Source organism: Euprymna scolopes, chromosome 28 (genome assembly GCF_053919585.1).
Source record: "Euprymna scolopes isolate OS-2025 chromosome 28, ASM5391958v1, whole genome shotgun sequence".
Lineage (NCBI taxonomy): Eukaryota > Metazoa > Mollusca > Cephalopoda > Sepiida > Sepiolidae > Euprymna > Euprymna scolopes.
The window spans coordinates 46,906,027-46,924,971 of record NC_136509.1 but is presented as its reverse complement, the minus strand read 5'-3'; the positions used below and the strand labels follow the sequence as shown (position 1 = coordinate 46,924,971).

The 18,945-nt window shown below is 30.7% G+C and overlaps 1 protein-coding gene across 7 annotated transcripts in view; it reads right to left on the bottom strand.

The window, feature by feature from the left end:
- LOC145249588 (anoctamin-4-like) overlaps positions 1-18,945 on the bottom strand; it is a 248,964-nt gene that overhangs the window by 85,816 nt on the left and 144,203 nt on the right. For all 7 annotated transcript variants that reach the window (XM_080111292.1, XM_080111293.1, XM_080111286.1 and 4 more), the window contains 3 exons: positions 13,201-13,353; positions 9,012-9,107; positions 5,757-5,798 (listed from right to left, as the gene is read on the bottom strand). In XM_080111292.1, the coding sequence (XP_079967418.1) occupies positions 5,757-5,798; positions 9,012-9,107; positions 13,201-13,353 (291 nt within the window). The remainder of the gene's footprint in view (positions 1-5,756; positions 5,799-9,011; positions 9,108-13,200; positions 13,354-18,945) is intronic.

Genomic DNA, 18,945 nt, shown 5'->3' with positions numbered 1-18,945 from the left:
AACAAAAGAGAATGTGATTTGGACAGGTTTCTTGGCTACCAGATTACAGCTATGTAAAGACATCATGTAATTGAAATAAAGATAAAAAAAGGGCTGATCCCCAAAGAGACAGGATGACAAAATAAAGATTACTTCTGATAGCTGAAAGACTATCCCAACATTAAGTGGCAACATCTTACTCTCACGTATGTGGTGAAGGTCTCTGAAGTAAGCACATAATGTAATGTTATCAAATCACTAAAGAAAAACTCACTGTATATAAAAAGTCTTGCATGAGGAATTAATTTAAGTATAAATGAAGAAAAGCTCTCTAGTTTATGAAATCAAGAAAAGATAAACAAAAAAGAAAGAACATGTTTGATGAAGCAGAAAAAGGATTTTCAAATTATTTAACATTATTGATAAATTGGTTTGAAATGAACAAACAATTTATTCAAAAGATTTCCAGGATTTCTAAGGGAAATTCTTTAATATTTTTATGATGGAATTCCTGTAAACTGAAGCAAGAAAAGAAAAGAGTTTATGATTTGATGAATTTCCAAGCAGATGCAGAGTTAGTAAAAAAAAAAAAAAAAAAGATGAAAAAGCGTGCAAATATGTTTTCATAATCAGAAAAGGATTTTGTAAAAAGTGAAAAATAGTCTGAAAATATAGACAAGAATCTCGAAAAAGCGAGAGAAATGAGAATGGTTACTTTTGCAAGAAAACAAAACCATGAAATCCAAATTGACTGAAATTAAGATCAATTTAAGGCATAGAACCAATTATTCTGATGGTATTTTAAAGAGAATGAAATATGAGAATTTTCATATCTATTTTTATTGGTTAATATTTTTAAGTCACTTCTCCAGAAGATGTATAAATTCTCAATTAATCCATGATAACTAATTTTTTTTACTACTGGGTTAAAGTTTAATGTAATGACTAAAAATGGGTTAGAATACACAAATTGAAAGGAAAGTTATTTAGAAAGTAAAATATTGACTATTTTTTGATTTCTACAATATATAACCATTTACCCAGTGCCTATGTGATTTTTTTTTTTTTTAGAAATCAAAAGGCTATACATTCAAGATAAAACGTACACATTATGATATATAATCAAATATCACAATATATATATATATATCGCATGTATCCGGTGGTAAGGAGCAATGCAGTTCACACACAGAACATTGCAATTTTTGCAACGAGTTAGCGGCTTACTATTCTCATTTATATGCATCGAACAAATAGAATTTTAGCAAATTTCACAAATTTTTAAGAGGGTTCTAACAACTCTCAGAGAACTTAATGAACGTAGATGATTTTTATTCTTTCTTCAGAGCTATTATGCAGTAAGCAGTACTATTTTATATTATCTTATAGATTTTAAAAACAGATTATTTGATGTTTTATTTATAGGACACTGGTATCTAAAGGAAAAACATAACTTTTCTATAAGCAAACAATTTATATAAATACTAACTTGCAGTTTGAAACATTAAAATATTTCATTCATAATTGTAAACATAAATCAAACTCTTTCTCATTCTTATAGAGAAAACTGATGAATATGGATGTATTTTATCCTTTCTTCACAGTAATTATGCAGCTATATATTATCTTATAGATTTTAAAAAAGGAATTATTTGGACAGTGGGCCATAATGGATTAAGTAAAAATGTTTTCGTTTTTTTTCTAGAATAGTTGCCCTTCCAGGAAATATTATATATCTCTGGTTTAGGGCCACAAAATAATCATCCTATCAACTTTAATTCTAACCAAAAATGGTCATTTTAAAGATTTAAAATCATTTTTTATACAGTCACAATAAACATTTTTGGATATGTTTGTTTTCATTATTTATCATATTGAGTTATCCTGTGAGATTTCAAAAGTTGAACCTAGACAGCTTTTAAGCTGATATTAAACTATGAAATACAGAATATGTAAATTTACAAGAAATCTGTCACTCAGAGAATAATATACAACAATGCTGTTTGATTCTTTGACCATAGTCTGAGAGTCCGTTTAAAGATAATTTAGCAACATTGGGGTTTACAAAGAATGCCAAATATCAGAAGTGACATCCAATCAGTGTGCAGGTTTCACCAAATAATCTCATTTTCAATTTTTTTTATCTTGAGTTGAGTTTCAATTTTGCCAAGTAGTTTATTCTCGCATAAACCAAAACACTCCAAAAGAAATAACTCGGCAACATCCCACTTGATTATAAACACGCAATTCATAATTTAACATAAATTTGTAATATTTTCCAAAGTTAGATCTAAGTAGCCTTTCAGCTGACATATTCAACTTTGATTCTGAATAGCCAATTTTCATTTATTATTGTTGCACCATTTTATTGGCACTATATAACATGCTTAACTGCAGTTTATTTTGTTTTAATTCGCATTAGGAATAACTTGCATTTTTAAAGGCTACTTAGATCTAACTTTTGAAAATATTACAAATTTGTTACAAGGAAGTCACCACTTATCAAGGCCCAAAGACTACTTGAGGATAAGGGCTAAAGAGTAAATGGCGGTCACTGGTTCAATAGTATAGTAATCATTAGTGGTGAAAATTGGGTATAATTTGATTATTTAAGGGGATGGCTCAACAAGAACATTGAACTTGAAGATTACCATGTTGTAGTCAGCCAGAAAGCAAGCCAGCAAAACAGTTCCACAGGTAGACAGCTACAGAAAAGAAGCTTTGTTTATGGAATCTGCATTTAGATTTAGGTACAATTAGGAGAGCAGAGGAAATTGTTGATGGCGGTTGTAAAAAGTTAAGTGTTGTTTGTGAAAGTTGAGCAAGGAGGGGGATTGTAGATAGACGAGCACTTGCCATGAAAATAATGATAGAGACTATGAAGTGGACTTGGGAATAACGCTAACAAAAATGTAGTGTCTCTTCACTCAAATTGGGGCTCTCGAACCCAATTCGACCCCCACGCCCTCTCCAAGAAATCTTAATATTTTTAAAGACAAATCATTTTTTATTCTTATTTTGTAATTCAAATAATATATATAAAACTAAATAATAATGATTAATCAGATATATTAAAGATGACAGGACATTTATGAAAATAGACTGCAAAGGAATTTCTAAGGTAAAAGCTCCAAAGCTATTCAAATCAGCCCATGAGTATTGATACATTAATTATGTAATGGAAAGAGACATATGACATCTCCATGAACTTAAAATATTTGTGGGAGATGGGGGGGGGGGATAAAAATTCATTATAACCAACTGGAGAAGTTTGCAAATTTTATAATCAAAAGTTTTTTGTTTATTTTAAAATATTTTTTCTTCTTCTATGAATTTTTTTTTAAAAGAACAAAAAGATAAAATTATTCACTTGATTTTGTTTTTCATTTAGAGGAGGAAGAAAGTTATTTTTCTAAATGTTTGATACTATGTATCATGCTTCATGATGCAAAAAGTAATGAAACAGACATGCAAAAATGGATTATAAGATAATATCTAAAACATTTATGTAATAATCCAAATTGATTTCAATAAAAATGGGGGTAGTTGTATTAACCATTAAACATGACCGAAATATTTACGTAACTTCACAGAAATTAATAAGACAACTTTTACATCACGAATGAGCCACTATGTTCAATTACGGTATTTGTTCAAGTATGAAAATTATCCAATCAGTTCCAATTATATTTTATTGTAAATTTGTGATTAATTTCCATTTTTTGAAAATTCATTCATGTTATTTACTTTGGTGTCATCCTATATTGAATAATCCATGTCAACCACTAAATTTGAAAAACCTTTGATATATCAGAAAAAGCAAAATGCTTAGAATCCTGTAATGCAAAATCATTTTGTTTTTGTTTATGCGAAACAAATCGAATCCTCTTTTTGCAAATATGATTAAAATTAAAAGAATGTATGGCGATGAAGTGTGTATGAAAAGAGAATTTGCCCAGATTCTATTTTCTTTTAAATTAAAAGAAATTGAATTGTCTAGAAAAGATTTTGAAATGTCGACCCACTCATATGTCATTGGCATACACCTTAACCAGGTTGAACTGGTTTTCTCCAAAGGAGCAACTGTCAAGGAAATATTAAATTCACAAGTAGTCCCCAGTTGCATGTATATCCCAGTCGTTAGGTTTTTGCAAGGAGGTGTCGATGACAATTTTTAAATAATCATATGGATGTATATGTTTGTGTGGAACAATGATAAGGGATTAATCTTCAGAACAATTTGTTGAAATTTAATAGCAAAATATGTACTCTTTCTTTAAATCTCATTTTTTCACCATATGGAAAATTTGTAATTTAGTAAGAATCAGACTGCGTTCATCGACAGTTGTAAGAGTTGAAATCGGAACCCAGAGAGCAACGGGTCGCATGCCTGAACTCTTGAGTTCTTAAAAATGCTCTTTCTTAAATTTTCTTAAAAGAATATTTTTAAATAAAGATCATGCCTTGTTTGTTCATGACTACAATACCGACAAGTATTCAATTCCAGCACCAAAATTCCCAGGTTAGATAATTCTCAGGAGAGAATTAATGGAGCCAAAAACTGTGATTGTCACAACTCTTTTGTCTATTTTCACACAAACTAACTTCCATTTTACATGTGTTGGACAACTTTTAAAAATTGACTTCAAAATGAATCTATCTCCGGCCAAGTCTTTATTTAAGCCTCTTTCTTTCAAATCTACCTGTATCACTTTTTCCCATGTTTTTCTTAACCTTCCCCTATAAACTGACCATTATTTTAACTGTGTAACTTCTACTGACCCAAGAACTTTAATCCATTCTTTTAAGATGGCCATACTATGAAAGTATCCAGTTCTATGCACATCACTCAATACTGTCCAGATTCTTCGTCTAAGATCATCAAATCTAAGTTTGTCTTGAAGATTCACACATCAATTCTCTCCATGCAACTCATGTCCTCAACCCTTTATTGGCCAGATTTCACTTTCATACATCACACTATGTAGTACTTTTTTTTTTTTTTAAATCATAGAAATCAATCCTAACAAGGCATGAAGCCACTTGATGTAAGGAGCTAATAAGAATGAAAGATGATTCTTGCAAATACAGGATATGCCTATTGGTCTTAGTCTTAAAATAAAAATATTTAAAAAATTAAAAGGAAAAAAAAACAAGGCTAGAGATAGGAGGAAAACAGTATGCAGAAAGAGAGTTCCATAAGCCTGCAGTTCTTAGAAAAAAGCTACCAGAATAGGAAGCTGTATTACAATGTGTAAACAATGAATTAATGGCAACCACTAGATCAAAGTGTCAAATGAGCCGGAACCAAGGTAGCAGGGGAAAATGAGACAGAAAGAAGTTGTAGCAAAAATAGCCTTTATTGCAGGGTAGGCTTGTTTGGTTTTGTAATGTTGAATGAGTACATTGCCATTATCATTCTTTGTGCATGTAGCAACCCAACCTAAAGTATTCAGAAAACGTTATCAATGCTAGCCTATGAGAAAGAAATGAAGACAACATGACCCCCCCTCCTCCACACTCTCATTGAGAAGCATCATCAGTTAAATGTCTATTTTATATGCCTTACTGTACAGTTTGAAAATTTTATGGACTACAGAAAGAAATTTAATTTGTGATTTCAAGGTTAAAAAAAAACTATGGTCTGAAGATAGGGTGGCTTTTTGCACTTCAAAGAAATAAATGGAATATAGATATTCCATCTTTTTAAAAATCACTTTCAATTTTTTTTTTTTTTGCATCAAACTCTTTAAAAAAAAAAAAAAAAAAAATTATACCTGTTCATCATATTGCTCTGCATACTTCAATAACTCGGAAGTCTGAAAAAGAAAAAATCGAAAAACAAATAAATTGGCAATTTTTTTTTTCGGATGTTAAAAAGATGCAAGACAGATATTGTATTAGTTGAAAGTTATAAATCCTATACTAATGTTGTTTGCCTGATAATAAAGTAAATTTTTTTTTGCATGTCAGAGTGGGTTATTTTCTAAGTAAATAAATTGGTTGATTATTTTATTTTATGTCACATCAACCCTTTTTGGGTCATTCAGTGCTGAATTCAATCATCCCTGTAAACCCTTTTCTACTTTAAGTTCCTAGTATCTTCAAATATTTATAAATAATTTGTATCATTTGTATCAAAAGCTTCATTACTACTTTTGCAATTATATTTTTAGTATCACCCACACCGAGGATTGAACCTTCAACCCCTGGAAGAGTGTCACTTTGAACAGAATTTTACCTAGCACATCACCGTTATGTCATAGGTGCTTGAAAATTATCCAAGATTTCTACATGGTTATGACTTACGGAATGAGAGCATGCTCCCCCAGTCGATTAAATAAAGGGTTCCTTACATAATTTTGTGCAGATTACCACCAGAATTCAACAGAAAGATTTTAGAGTAGTGTTGGAACAATTAATTGGAATTGGAAATATCTTAACTTTTTGGGGTATCGAAATCAGTATTTGAAAAAATGATTCCTCTTTTCCAACGCCAGAAATGATTACTTTAATTTTCTTCTTTAATTTTGTTTTAAAAACAAAATTCCACTGCTAGTAGTAATAATAAAATAAATATTCATTGATTTAAACTTCCAGTAAAACCAAAACCTATAGATCACCCCTCCTTACAAGTGTGTTCTTAGGTTTGAGACAAAAAAAAACATGCACATTTAATATGCGTTTTTACGTTAATTGGGACAAAATTACCATTTTATAGTTAGATATTTAGAGATTTATAAAGAATTAGAATCTGTAATTGTATTGGAATCGGGGGAAAATTTTGAAATCATCCCATCACTATTCCAGAGTTCAAGAAGATATATCCGAAAAAGGCCAGAGGTTATATTGGACGAAATGTTAAAATTACACTCAAGATGAGAACAGTAGTCTGAAGAATCCAAATAATACATTTTTGGATCTCCTTTGTATTAGATGTAATAAATAAACATAAATTACCATTAGGATTTTTACAATTCAGAGGATTGATCTTACATATTAGATTGCAGTCACCTCTACAAGGCCTTCCTTCCCAAAGACTGTTTCCTTTAGCACAAAAGAATAAGCAGTGGGATTGATATCTGTTGCATGTATACATCATCTCAACATGAAAGGTAGCTTTGTCACAAGATATTGGCCTCTGTATTAAACTGACCTTTTGTCAAACCAACTCATGAGGTGACAATTCGATAACTTGGATTATTTGAATTATTCGAACTACTGTTCTCACAACGTTTCGGCCAATGTAACCTCAGACCTTCTTCAAGTGTATCGTGTCAAACGTAAGAATCTTTCTGTCGAACTTGGAAATATTCATAGAAGTTTCAAAAAATAAATTCCAAGAATACGTAAATCCGCAAGAACCCATGACATAATAGATAAAGTACTAAATAAAATTCAGTTCCAAGTTACACTTTTCCTGAAATTGAAGTTTCAACCTCCAGTGCAGTCTGATACTAAGACAATTGCGAATTATTTAAGATTCCTACACTAGCATAGCTGATGGAATGAGAGTATGCTATCCCTGTGGATTCAATTTAACATTTAGTGCAGACTCAAGTTTGACAAAGATTTCAGAGTTCGACAAAGTTCACTAGAAGAAGGCTGACGGTTAAATCGGACAAAATATTGTGAGAATAACAGTCAAGATGAGAACAAGTCTAAATAATACAAATCATCATTCCTCATCTAAAAAAAATTCTAGAAACAAATATTTTTAACATTCTGATAAAAATGTTTCATTTTATAGAGAAAATGTAAAAATATGGTCTGTGTATGCTAATTATTATGACAACTGGCAACTTGGAAAAATTAGAATAAAAATATGACCTAATCTTTCAGCACAAAATTCTGATGTCAATCTTGACATCTATTGTGAACATTTATCCTTTATTTAATATTAGCAGGGAGACCCGATGTTGCCCAGGAATGAATGAGGATTAACGAATGTTCCACCCTCTTATATTTTATTTTCATCGAAATCCGTAAAATCGCCTATTTTCCAATCTTCCTTGAAGTTGCTTAATCCACAATACATTGTAGTCGACATTGCACTGTAGAGAACCTACTGTTGATTTTATAAAACTTTTTATATATAATGGCTTGAATTAAAGTTTAAAATGCAAAAATCGAGTACCATGGTTCAATTGTGTTCTAAATCGAAACATTTATTTTGAACACGCTCCTGTCATATCAAAAAGGCTACTGTTGGTTTTATATGCTGGGCCTTTTTGTTTGTGCTGTAATGAAATTCTCAAATGCACTGATGATGATTGGCTGTATAAGGTGTTAACTTAAGTCAAAATCATCTGCTCTTGCTTTCATTGGATTTTTTCGATAATCAATATTTAAAAACACTGCCAGGTACATAAAGTACAGTTGTATAAAATTTCAAGAAAACTGACCCAGCTATTTAGGAGTCCATAGGCAAAGAACTCACACACAAAACGTTCCTTATATATATATATATATATATATATATATATATATATATATATATATATATATAAAACAATCATGCAATTAATAGGATAAGCTTACTAGACAAAGGCAAATGTAAGCTTCAGTCGAATATAAGTGTTAGTATTTATAATTATCCCAACCAAATAAAAAAGCTTGATAATACCAGAGTCATAAATGAAAACTAAACCAAAATTTACATATAAAATTTATTTTTCGTCAGAATATCTCCAATAAATAAAAGCGGTTAAAAAATATAATTCTATTATTATCCGCAAAATGAGGATGTTTCCTTCCTTTGAAGAGAAGAATCTTGCATTCTTTGAAACTCTGCAGAATAAGGATATTTTTTACTGTCTTTATTTATCGGAGGTATTCTGTCAAAAAATAAGTTTTATATGTAAATTTTGGTTTAGTTTTCATTTATGATTGAAATATATATATATATATATATACATACATACATACATACACACACTAAATAAATAATAATAATAAATCCTAATTTAAACTGTGCTTAATTGAATTGTTTTACATTTTAAAAAAGATGAAAAAAATAAAAAAATTCTCACCTCTTTCATTGGCACTTTGAGTTTTAATAATTCAGCATACCGACGCAAAACATCAAAAGGTGCATGAACCTTCATAAAGTGTATTTCAGGATCACTCTGAAAATTTGTGAAAATTAAAGGTTTTTTTTTAAAATAATTTTTAAAAAATTTAAATTGAAAAAATTTATTTAATAAATAAAAATGCATGAAAATTTTAATTAAATCTATGAGAACGACTTCATGTGCATCAGACAATCCATAGGCATTATCTCGGTGGGCTTTGTGCAGAAATCTGGTGGTTTGCTCAACAATAATAACCACCGTTAGAAGCGGAGTACTTATAACATGTACTTCTGGTGGTGACAAGAAACACTATTTACACATGGGCTCTTTGGGTAGTTTGCAATTTCCAAGTTCTTTCACAAGGTTTTTAGTCTATAAAAGTAGATTCTTTGGAGATTCAGTTTTTTTAAGCAGTTCCCATTGAAGATTTGTTCCTGAATAAAAAATGACATTAAACGTTTGGTGATACAGAAGAATAAGTGACTTGAAGTTGGAAGCAAATAGTTACAGATAAAAAATTTGCATTGTACTTAATTATTTTTTGCATAAAATAATAAAATACTGTTGTTTCATTGTTTTGAATTTGATTTTGTATCATAAAAAATATACTTTTTGAAATATTTTTGTATTTTGTTTTCATAAAAGTAATTTTTTTATCTGACACTGTTTGCTGCAGACTTAGAGTCTTCTATTCTTCTGTAATACCAAATGTTTTTTTGCTAGTTGCAAAATATGCATTAACTTGGCTCAGTGTCTTTCAAGCCTTAAGATATTGAACCAAAACATTTTTGTTCATCCACAAACTGTCTATTCATCTTTTCTTTTGTCTACCAGTCAACTTCTCTGCATTATATGATCTTCAATGAATATTTTGTATGACCCAACAGTGGAATACTTAATGTGACCAAATAATCTCAATAATCATTTGATGACAGATTTACACCGACAAGATGCATAAAAGTTATTTATTATCATGTGTCACTCATCACACAGTGATTTTGAAACATTTTTTGCATCAGTATTTTTTGTTTTTTCTTTTTGTAATTTGAATATAAAAAAAAAAATCGTTCATACAACAATGATAGAGAAAAAAAATGAAGGACTATAAGCTGTAGGTCGTTTCACATTTTGGACACTTGCCTTTCAATCAAAAAGGAACTTGTATTCATAAATCTTTTATAAGTGACATTAATTTGCACAAGTGGAGAATAACTACTTTAAGAAAGGCAAACTGGGAAAACTGTTCAATTTTAGAGTGAGAAAGCGTTAGAGTTCAAAATTTGTCATTGTTCATTGCATGGTTTTGAATATAAGAAGTTTACTGCAGTGTTTGTTTTAGCATAATATTACAACATACAGCAATACACATGGAAAAATTGAAGTTTCTTAAAACATCTCAATAATGGTATGAATAGAAAGAGCTTGATAATCTTAGAAAGAATCTTTATAAAATTTTTATAATCTGACTAAAAATGAGGAAGTTATGACTATTTTTGTGTTTTACACATTTGGATATTTTTCCATCTTCGGGGCCATAAGCATTTTGTCACATTTTTTACACTACTTTCTAAGTAAAAGTGCTACATATTTGTTAAAATTATTCAACCTTTAGGATCGTACCATAGGTGACAGATCAAAGAAGAGGAGAAAAAGTGCGTCAATTATATTAGATTGTTAAAAAAATAATGGTCGCCTAAAATGATGTGTTTTGAAAAGTTATTTTAACACAAAATTTGTAGTTCATTGTAGGGCATACAAATTAATATCTTTAAATTTATTTATTTTCAGGCAAAACATATTTTTGGAAGCATACAGGGCCCTCAATGATGAATAATCCAACATGTAACCTTTGCCTCCTTATGTTGCAGGAGTTCAAACATGGGCACAATGCCTCTGAAACTTCTGGTAATATCAACAGAGCATGGGGAGAGGGGTCCACAAGTGATTGGACAGTACGAAGGCGATTCCGGAAATTCCGTAGTGGAGATGCGAGCCTTGAAGATGAAAAAGGTAGAGGGCGAGTATGCAATCTTGACAACAAACAACTGCAAGCAGTTGTTGAGCAAAATCCTCATCAAAATGACAGAGAAATGTCTCAGACACTTGGCGTAAGTACTGCAGTTTCACGCTATTTACAGAGCATCAGAAAGGTGAAAAAACTCGTTAAATGGATCCCTCATGAGCTTAATGAAAATCAAAAACTTTGGAGAATTGAAATTTGCTCAGCAACAAGGATCCCTTTCTTGACCGAATTGTCACTTGTGACGAAAAGTGAATCCTTTATGATAATTGTAAATGATCTGGTCAATGGCTTAATTGTAATAAGTCTCCCAAACACTTCCCAAAACCAAAGTTGCATCAGCAAAAGATTATGGTGACAATTTGGTGGTCTACAATTGGTGTTATCCAATACAGCTTTTTGGGGAACCAATTAGAGTATTACAGCAGAGATCTACTGCAATCAACTTGCCGAAATGCATGCTTCCTTGCAAAAAAAAAAAAAAAAGGTCTGCCTTGGTGAATCTACGTGGTCCACTTCTGCTCCATAATAACGCGCGCCCACATATTGCAAGATTGACTCTGCAGAAACTCACTGACTTGAGATATGAGACTTTACCACATACTCCATACTCTCCAGACCTTTCGCCTACTGATTATCATTTTTTTAAGCATTTAAGCTCATTTTTAAATGGTAAAACATTTCGGTCCAAAGAAGAGGTGGAATCAGCTTTCAAAAATTTTGTTGCATCACAGCCAATAACTTTTTATCAATGAGTAATAAATAATCTTGTAGATCAATGGCAGAGATGCATAGCTGTGCAAGGCTCGTATTTTGATTAATTTTACCATTTCTACCATTGTTCATTTTTCAAGAATAAATGTTTGTTTCTGAAATTGGCCATTATATTTGTAACAACCTAATATTAACATTCTGTTAACCATTTCTTTAAATATTAGTGATACCCATTAACCATAAAACGCTTTGGATAATTAGATTTTAAGGTAGCTGTACCAAAATAGTCATAATTAAAAAATCCAAAGCACTTTAAGTTCTCAAAATATTCAGAAATTAATATCTTTTCACGTGCATTAATAAATAATATAAATTATAATCTACATGATATTTTACTTGTACAGTTTAATCAAGACATTAATAAATGAAAATATCAAAAAATAAAGTTATATTGTATATATTCGTTATGGAATGGAGTTCTCCGAAAAAAAAAAAAATTTCACTTAATTTCATCAAGTAGTTTTTTTTTTGTTTTGTTTCTTTTTACAGCGGAAAAACAATTTGTTATGATACCGAGCAAAAGGTTCGATTTTTAGGAAGAAAGCTAGTATTAAAGATGGGGAGGAAGTGTCAGTGCTTTAAACTGAATTATCTCCCCGTGGCGTGTACAAAAAGTTCAAAGATGCCTACCTTCAACACGCTCTCATAAAAACGTGTTTTACTGCTGTAAAAAAAAAAAACAAAAAAAACTACTTTATCAAATTAAGTGAAATTTTTTTTCCAGAGATCTTCAGTCCAAAACGGGTACGTAGAATATAACCTTTCTTTGATATTTTCATTTACCAGAGTTTTGAGCAAAGAAAGTGATGAAAATCTTATCATAATGAAACAGCGATTTTTGGTTTTACCTTCTGTTTGGATGATTGCTCCTACATTTCTCTAGGAAAATTGGAAACCAATCAGAAAAAAACAAACAAAAAAAAAACACATCAATCTCACTTATCGGAGTACAAAATAAACTGTCCCTATTAATTTTTGTGCTGTCTTATGTATCGAATAATTTTTTCTAAATATATTTTTCTTCTTGTTTTTTATAAAATAATAACACTTGAGATATTGTTTAAAATTTGGGATGTCATTAGAAATTTAAGTTAAAATCATATTTTTTTCTTTAAAACTATTTAATTATCTTTAAAAAAAAAAAAAATTATAGAATTATAGAAGATCTTTCTTAAGGTTTTTTTTTTTTTTAATTAATTTTTCCTTCGGAGATGAAAGTTTGTTGAGATGCTACCATAGATAGTCTGTTGGTGTGAATATCTTTTGTAACACACATAGCTTACACAACATTGTCAATAAAATATTAATATTTTAACGATAGCATTTGAAATATGATGTCATATTTTTTGTTACCTTATCTTCTTCCAATTCCAAGAATTCTTTCTTCAAATTGTCATGAAAAGTCAGCCTTGCCGTTTCCGATTCCATCATTTTCTTGCCTGTTGTTTCCCAAGCCAAAATGTAATCAATTCTTCGAACTCCATCATTAAAGTAGAGTTGTCGACCCTGGAAAACAATAATTAAGTCAATGAATGACTAATATAAGTTGGATCAAACAGATTGACGGCACCCTGGAATGGGCAATGACTAAATGGACACATTTTGACTTAATACAACTTTTTAAATTTTCTTTGTTACATTTCTGGTTTAGTTATAAACAAAGTAATGCTGCATATATTGTTTTTATATGATTTTATTTACAAAACGTTTGCTAGTAGCCTAAAACATACATAATTTTGTTATATGCACATTTTCAATTGAAACAAGATTTATAAAACATAAGTTTTTTATTTGCAAAATGTATAAACAAAAATCTATATATATATATATATATATATATATATATATAAAAGTGAATGTGTGTGTGTGTGTGTGTCTGTGTACATTTCCCTTCGCAATAACTCTGTCAATTTTTAGTCTACAGACTCGAAATTTGATATACAGGGTACTGAGATTTGGGAAAATCGATGTGATCAGTTTTTGGCCAGAAATTTGGCGATTAAGGGGTCAAAGTTCAACGATTTGACCTTTGAGAACTCTACCAACCTCCGACAATTTTGGGTCTACGCACTTGAAATTTTAGATATAGGTTCCTTGGACATGGATCTAACTTAATAACTTGATTTGAGCCCAAAACAATAAATTTTAAGGGGTCATAATAGGGGTCAAAGTTTTTAAAAAATTGACCTCTGTGGTCTCTTCCAAATTACTCAGACAATTTCTGGTCTAAATATTTGAAATTTTACATAAAGGGTATTCAGAGATAGGGCAAGCTTTTTCATCAGTTTGGGTCGAAAATTTTTAGTTACCAATATATAAATGTATGTATGTATGTTTGCATGTCTGCCTTAAACTTTCAATAGAGGCAATGGATTTTACCAAGATCATTATCGTTTTAAAGTTCGACCTTTCATACGACAAATATTGAAAAATTGGCTAAAAACATTAATATCTTCCTCTTCAACTAGGCACTTTTCTACGGGGGGGGGGGTCACTTTTTTTCGCCAATATTTTTTAAAGTTATCCTCTCCTTTAGATTGTCTAGCCTTAACTTTAAAAAATGTTGCTTCCGGTTTGGCAGTGGTTGTAACAGCATAAACGTTAGGTTTTACCCCGTTCTTTTCCTCCTTTGCAGTACTGGTTCGAGCCTGCCTTCCTACTACCACTTTTTTGTTTGTTTTTTTTTGCTCAACATACACATCCAAACATCCGGGCATCGCCGCGATGAAATGCTAGTATCTAAATAAAAAGATGTTGTACAGAGATGCTGTCACAAATTAAAAAGATATTTCAAAATTATATATATATATATATATATATATATATATATATATATACACACACACACAGAGTAGACTTTTTAGTCCATTAAAACAGAAGTTATAGTCATCAATTCAGCATAAAGTACTCCTAAATCAACTGGTTGAATATAGTTGAATATTTGCGTTCATATCTGCTTTAAAATAATTCCTATTAATCCTATTATTACTTAACTGTGAATGGACACCATAATAGTTCACTGCACCTTATATCAAAAGTCTATGCAAAATTTCAATCAGATCAGACCAGTAATTTCAGAGAAAAATGGACAAGCACACAAAACAAATGTAAAAGTGATAAAGGATGAGAGAAGAAAGGCTCTTTAATGAGATTTTAAAAAAAAACGTTAATCAGTGATGCTAACGAGCTGAGAGTAATGAAGATAGAGAGATAAATAGAGATAGAGAAATAACGAGAAAAAGAGAGAGAGATAAATAAAAAAGAGAAAAATAAAGAGAGAGAAGAGAAAAGAAAAGTGAAATGGAGAAAGATAAAAAAAAGTGAAGATATAGAGAGGTAACAAGAGAGAGAAATAAAGAGAAAAAGAGAGATAAAAAGAAATGACAAAGAGAAAGAGAGAAATAAAGAGAAAAGGAGATAAAGAGAGAAAGAGAAATAAAGAGAGAAAAAGAAATAAAAAGAGAAAGATCAAGAGAGAGGGGGAGGGGGAAATAAAGTCTGTAAATTAGACCAAACACACCCACTACCATTCATAACAAAAGACCAAGATTTCATAACATTTTTCACATTCTTGACAAGAAATTAGTTTTATGCAATAAAGTAATTTTTAACCATGACATTTTTTTTAAATATGTCTTCCATAAAATAATCCAAACTAATTATTTATCAAGTATTATTTGAATTACTTTTCTCACTTCAATCAATGTAACCTTCGACCATATTCAGATGCGTCTTGTAAATTTAAGAAATTTATTTAAAATTTCAAACGAAACCGATCCACGAGGGTAGAGTGTTCTCTTTCTGTCAGCCATGACCAGGTAGAAGTCTTAAGTAATTCTTATACCGTCTGCACTGAAGATTGAACCTCAAACTTTCAGAAGATTTACACTTTGAACTGATTAACATTTTACCTGTTGCACCACGAGCCAATGGAGGAAGAAGGTTGGAAGTTACATTAGCCAAAATGTTGAGAATAACATCCAAGAAAACATCATGGTTGATAGGACAAGAACAAGCTATCCTGGTGTTCTGTTCGAAATTCTGTACAGATTCCTCAAGTTTAACATAAAACAATTGAGTTTGACAAAACGCATCTGGAGAAGGTCAGAGATTACATTGGTCGAAATGTTGTGAAAATAATATTCAAGATGAGAACGATAGTCCAAATAATATTAATTATCAATCCTCATCTAAAAAATTCTAAATATGTAAATACAATCCTTTTAGATTATTCAATGCCGAATCCAGTAATCTTAGAAAAAAATTTATGCTCTAAGTTCTTTATATATTCAAATATTTATTCATGGCGTTTGATTTTGTTATTTTGTAGAGAGAAAACTGTTGCCTTTGTTTTTTACTTTGCAGAACATGATTGAGTTTTGCAATGGGAAAGGACAAAAATAATAACATCAATGTTTGGTGCATTTTTTTAGGCCAGAAAGCCAGTATCTTCAGATGGCCTGATCTGGTAGCACCAATCCTAACACAAATTATTTACAATTTGGGAAATTGTCTGGTTAATTATTACTTCAGGTATTTGACTTTTGTATAATAACTAGCTGAAGTACCTGTCAACACTAAGATTTTTTTTTTTTTTTTTAACTCGAGGGTGACTGCTTATTGAGGCTCGTTAGATAGACGGTGAGATAACACTGTTATGATCAATAATGATGGAGCTTAGGTAGGGTTTAATCATATGAGGACGGCTCAACAAGAACTTGTTTATATTAGACTTCAAAACGGCAATGTTATAATCCGCTGAGAAGCAGCTTCACGGCAGTGTGTTCCACAGAAGGACAGTTCTAAAAATTAAACTTTTTCCATCGAATTTTCGATTAGTTTTAGGCAGAGATAGGGAGTGAGGGAAATTGTTGACGGTTGTTGTAGCTAGACGAGTATTTGTTGCAAATTTTTTTTTTTTTTGAGGGGGGGGGCATGGATTGAAACTCAGTCGAGCACCTACTACATTATTGTGAGAAAGAGGAAATAGGGAGAATTAAAAAAATGTTTTTTTTTTAAGTGTGCAGATTACATTGACCGAAACATTGTGTAAATAACACAGAAGATGAGAACAGCAGACCACAAATGATACAGATTTGACTGTTCATACAAGATTTATTTCAAAAGCTAACATACTGAACCTTTTTAATATGAGATAAAAAAAAAAAAAAAAAATCAGTAAAATTTTTTTTTAAAATTCAATTTGAATCATGTAAAAACAGATGGAAATAACTTAATAGGAGAAAAAATTTCTGTTAGTTAAAGTTTTCAACTTGAATTTTTTTTGTGCATAAAAGACAACTTAAGACGCAATATTAATCTTACTTTGACAGGTGGTCCTTTTTATTTTATTTAAGATGTCATTATTTTTATATGCATAAAAACACAATATTGTGCACATAAAGTTTAAAAACGTCAACATTCAAAAATAAATCGTCCATTACTGAAAATAGTAACCTAAATTTAATAGTTTATTATTTCAGGTTACTTTTTGACACAAGGACACAAAATTTTTTTTCATTTTTTGCATCCAAATTTTATCAAAATAAACCTAAAAGAAATCAGTTTACACAAGTTGAAATTGGAAGGAATTTCACTATGTTCACCTATTTTTTGCACACTAAACGGCTGGTTTGTGATACCTACTTTAATTATGAAGGAGGAAGCGATAATGATGGACTTGAGAAGACGATACTTGACCAGAGATTAGTTTGAAAGTCAACTTTTAAAAGCCATTCACCATATGTGAGCATGTAAAATGGGTGTTCAACTAAATATGATTTTGATGATTGTGTATTAAAAAAAAAAAAGGTTGCTTTAGCAACATTTTGTTTATTAGATACATCCAACGTGAGACACATATTTACTTCTCTATATGTAACACACTGGAATCTTCAACGTGAGACACATATTTACCTCTCTATATGTAACACACTAGTACCTTCAACATGAGACACATATTTACCTCTCTATATGTAACACACTAGTACCTTCAACGTGAGACACATATTTACATCTCTATATGTAACACACTAGTACCTTCAACATGAGACACATATTTACCTCTCTATATGTAACACACTGGTACCTTCAACGTGAGACACATATTTACCTCTCTATATGTAACACACTGGTACCTTCAACGTGAGACACATATTTACCTCTCTATATGTAACACACTGGAATCTTCAACGTGAGACACATATTTACCTCTCTATATGTAACACACTGGTACCTTCAACGTGAGACACATATTTACATCTCTATATGTAACACACTGGTACCTTCAACGTGAGACACATATTTACCTTTCTATATGTAACACACTGGTACCTTCAACGTGAGACACATATTTACCTATCTTTATGTAACACACTGGTACCTTCAACGTGAGACACATATTTACAACTCTATATGTAACACACTGGTACCTTCAACGTGAGACACATATTTACCTCCCTATATGTAACACACTAGTACCTTCAACGTGAGACACATATTTACCTTCCAATATGTAACACACTGGTACCTTCAACGTGAGACACATATTTACCTCTCTATATGTAACACACTGGTACCTTCAACGTAAGACACATATTTACCTCTCTATATGTAACACACTGGTACCTTCAACGTGAGACACATATTTACCTCTCTATATGTAACACACTGGTACCTTCAACGTGAGACACATATTTACCTCTCTACATGTAACACACTGTACCTGTAATTCATCATCATAACTTTCGTACTATTTAAAAGAAGCTTCAAATAAAGTAGTAAAAATTTTTTTTAATTTTTACAGAGTACAAAAAAAATGAAAATGTGAAACCAAAATCGTGTTTACATTATCGACGCTTTAAAACATTCCCATGTAGTGATCATTTCGAAGATGTAAACACACCCGTATTTAAAAACATTTAGCAATTAATGGTCAAATTTTCATGAAATTTTCGATATGTATTCAATTTTAAATAACTCGTATTTCAAAAGCAGTTTTCGTTAAAAATGTGAGGAGAAATATTTTTCTTTTTTAGATGTTCTAATCCCTCTACATTTCATGTTACGAAAACAAAAAATAAATTTAGATCCATAAAA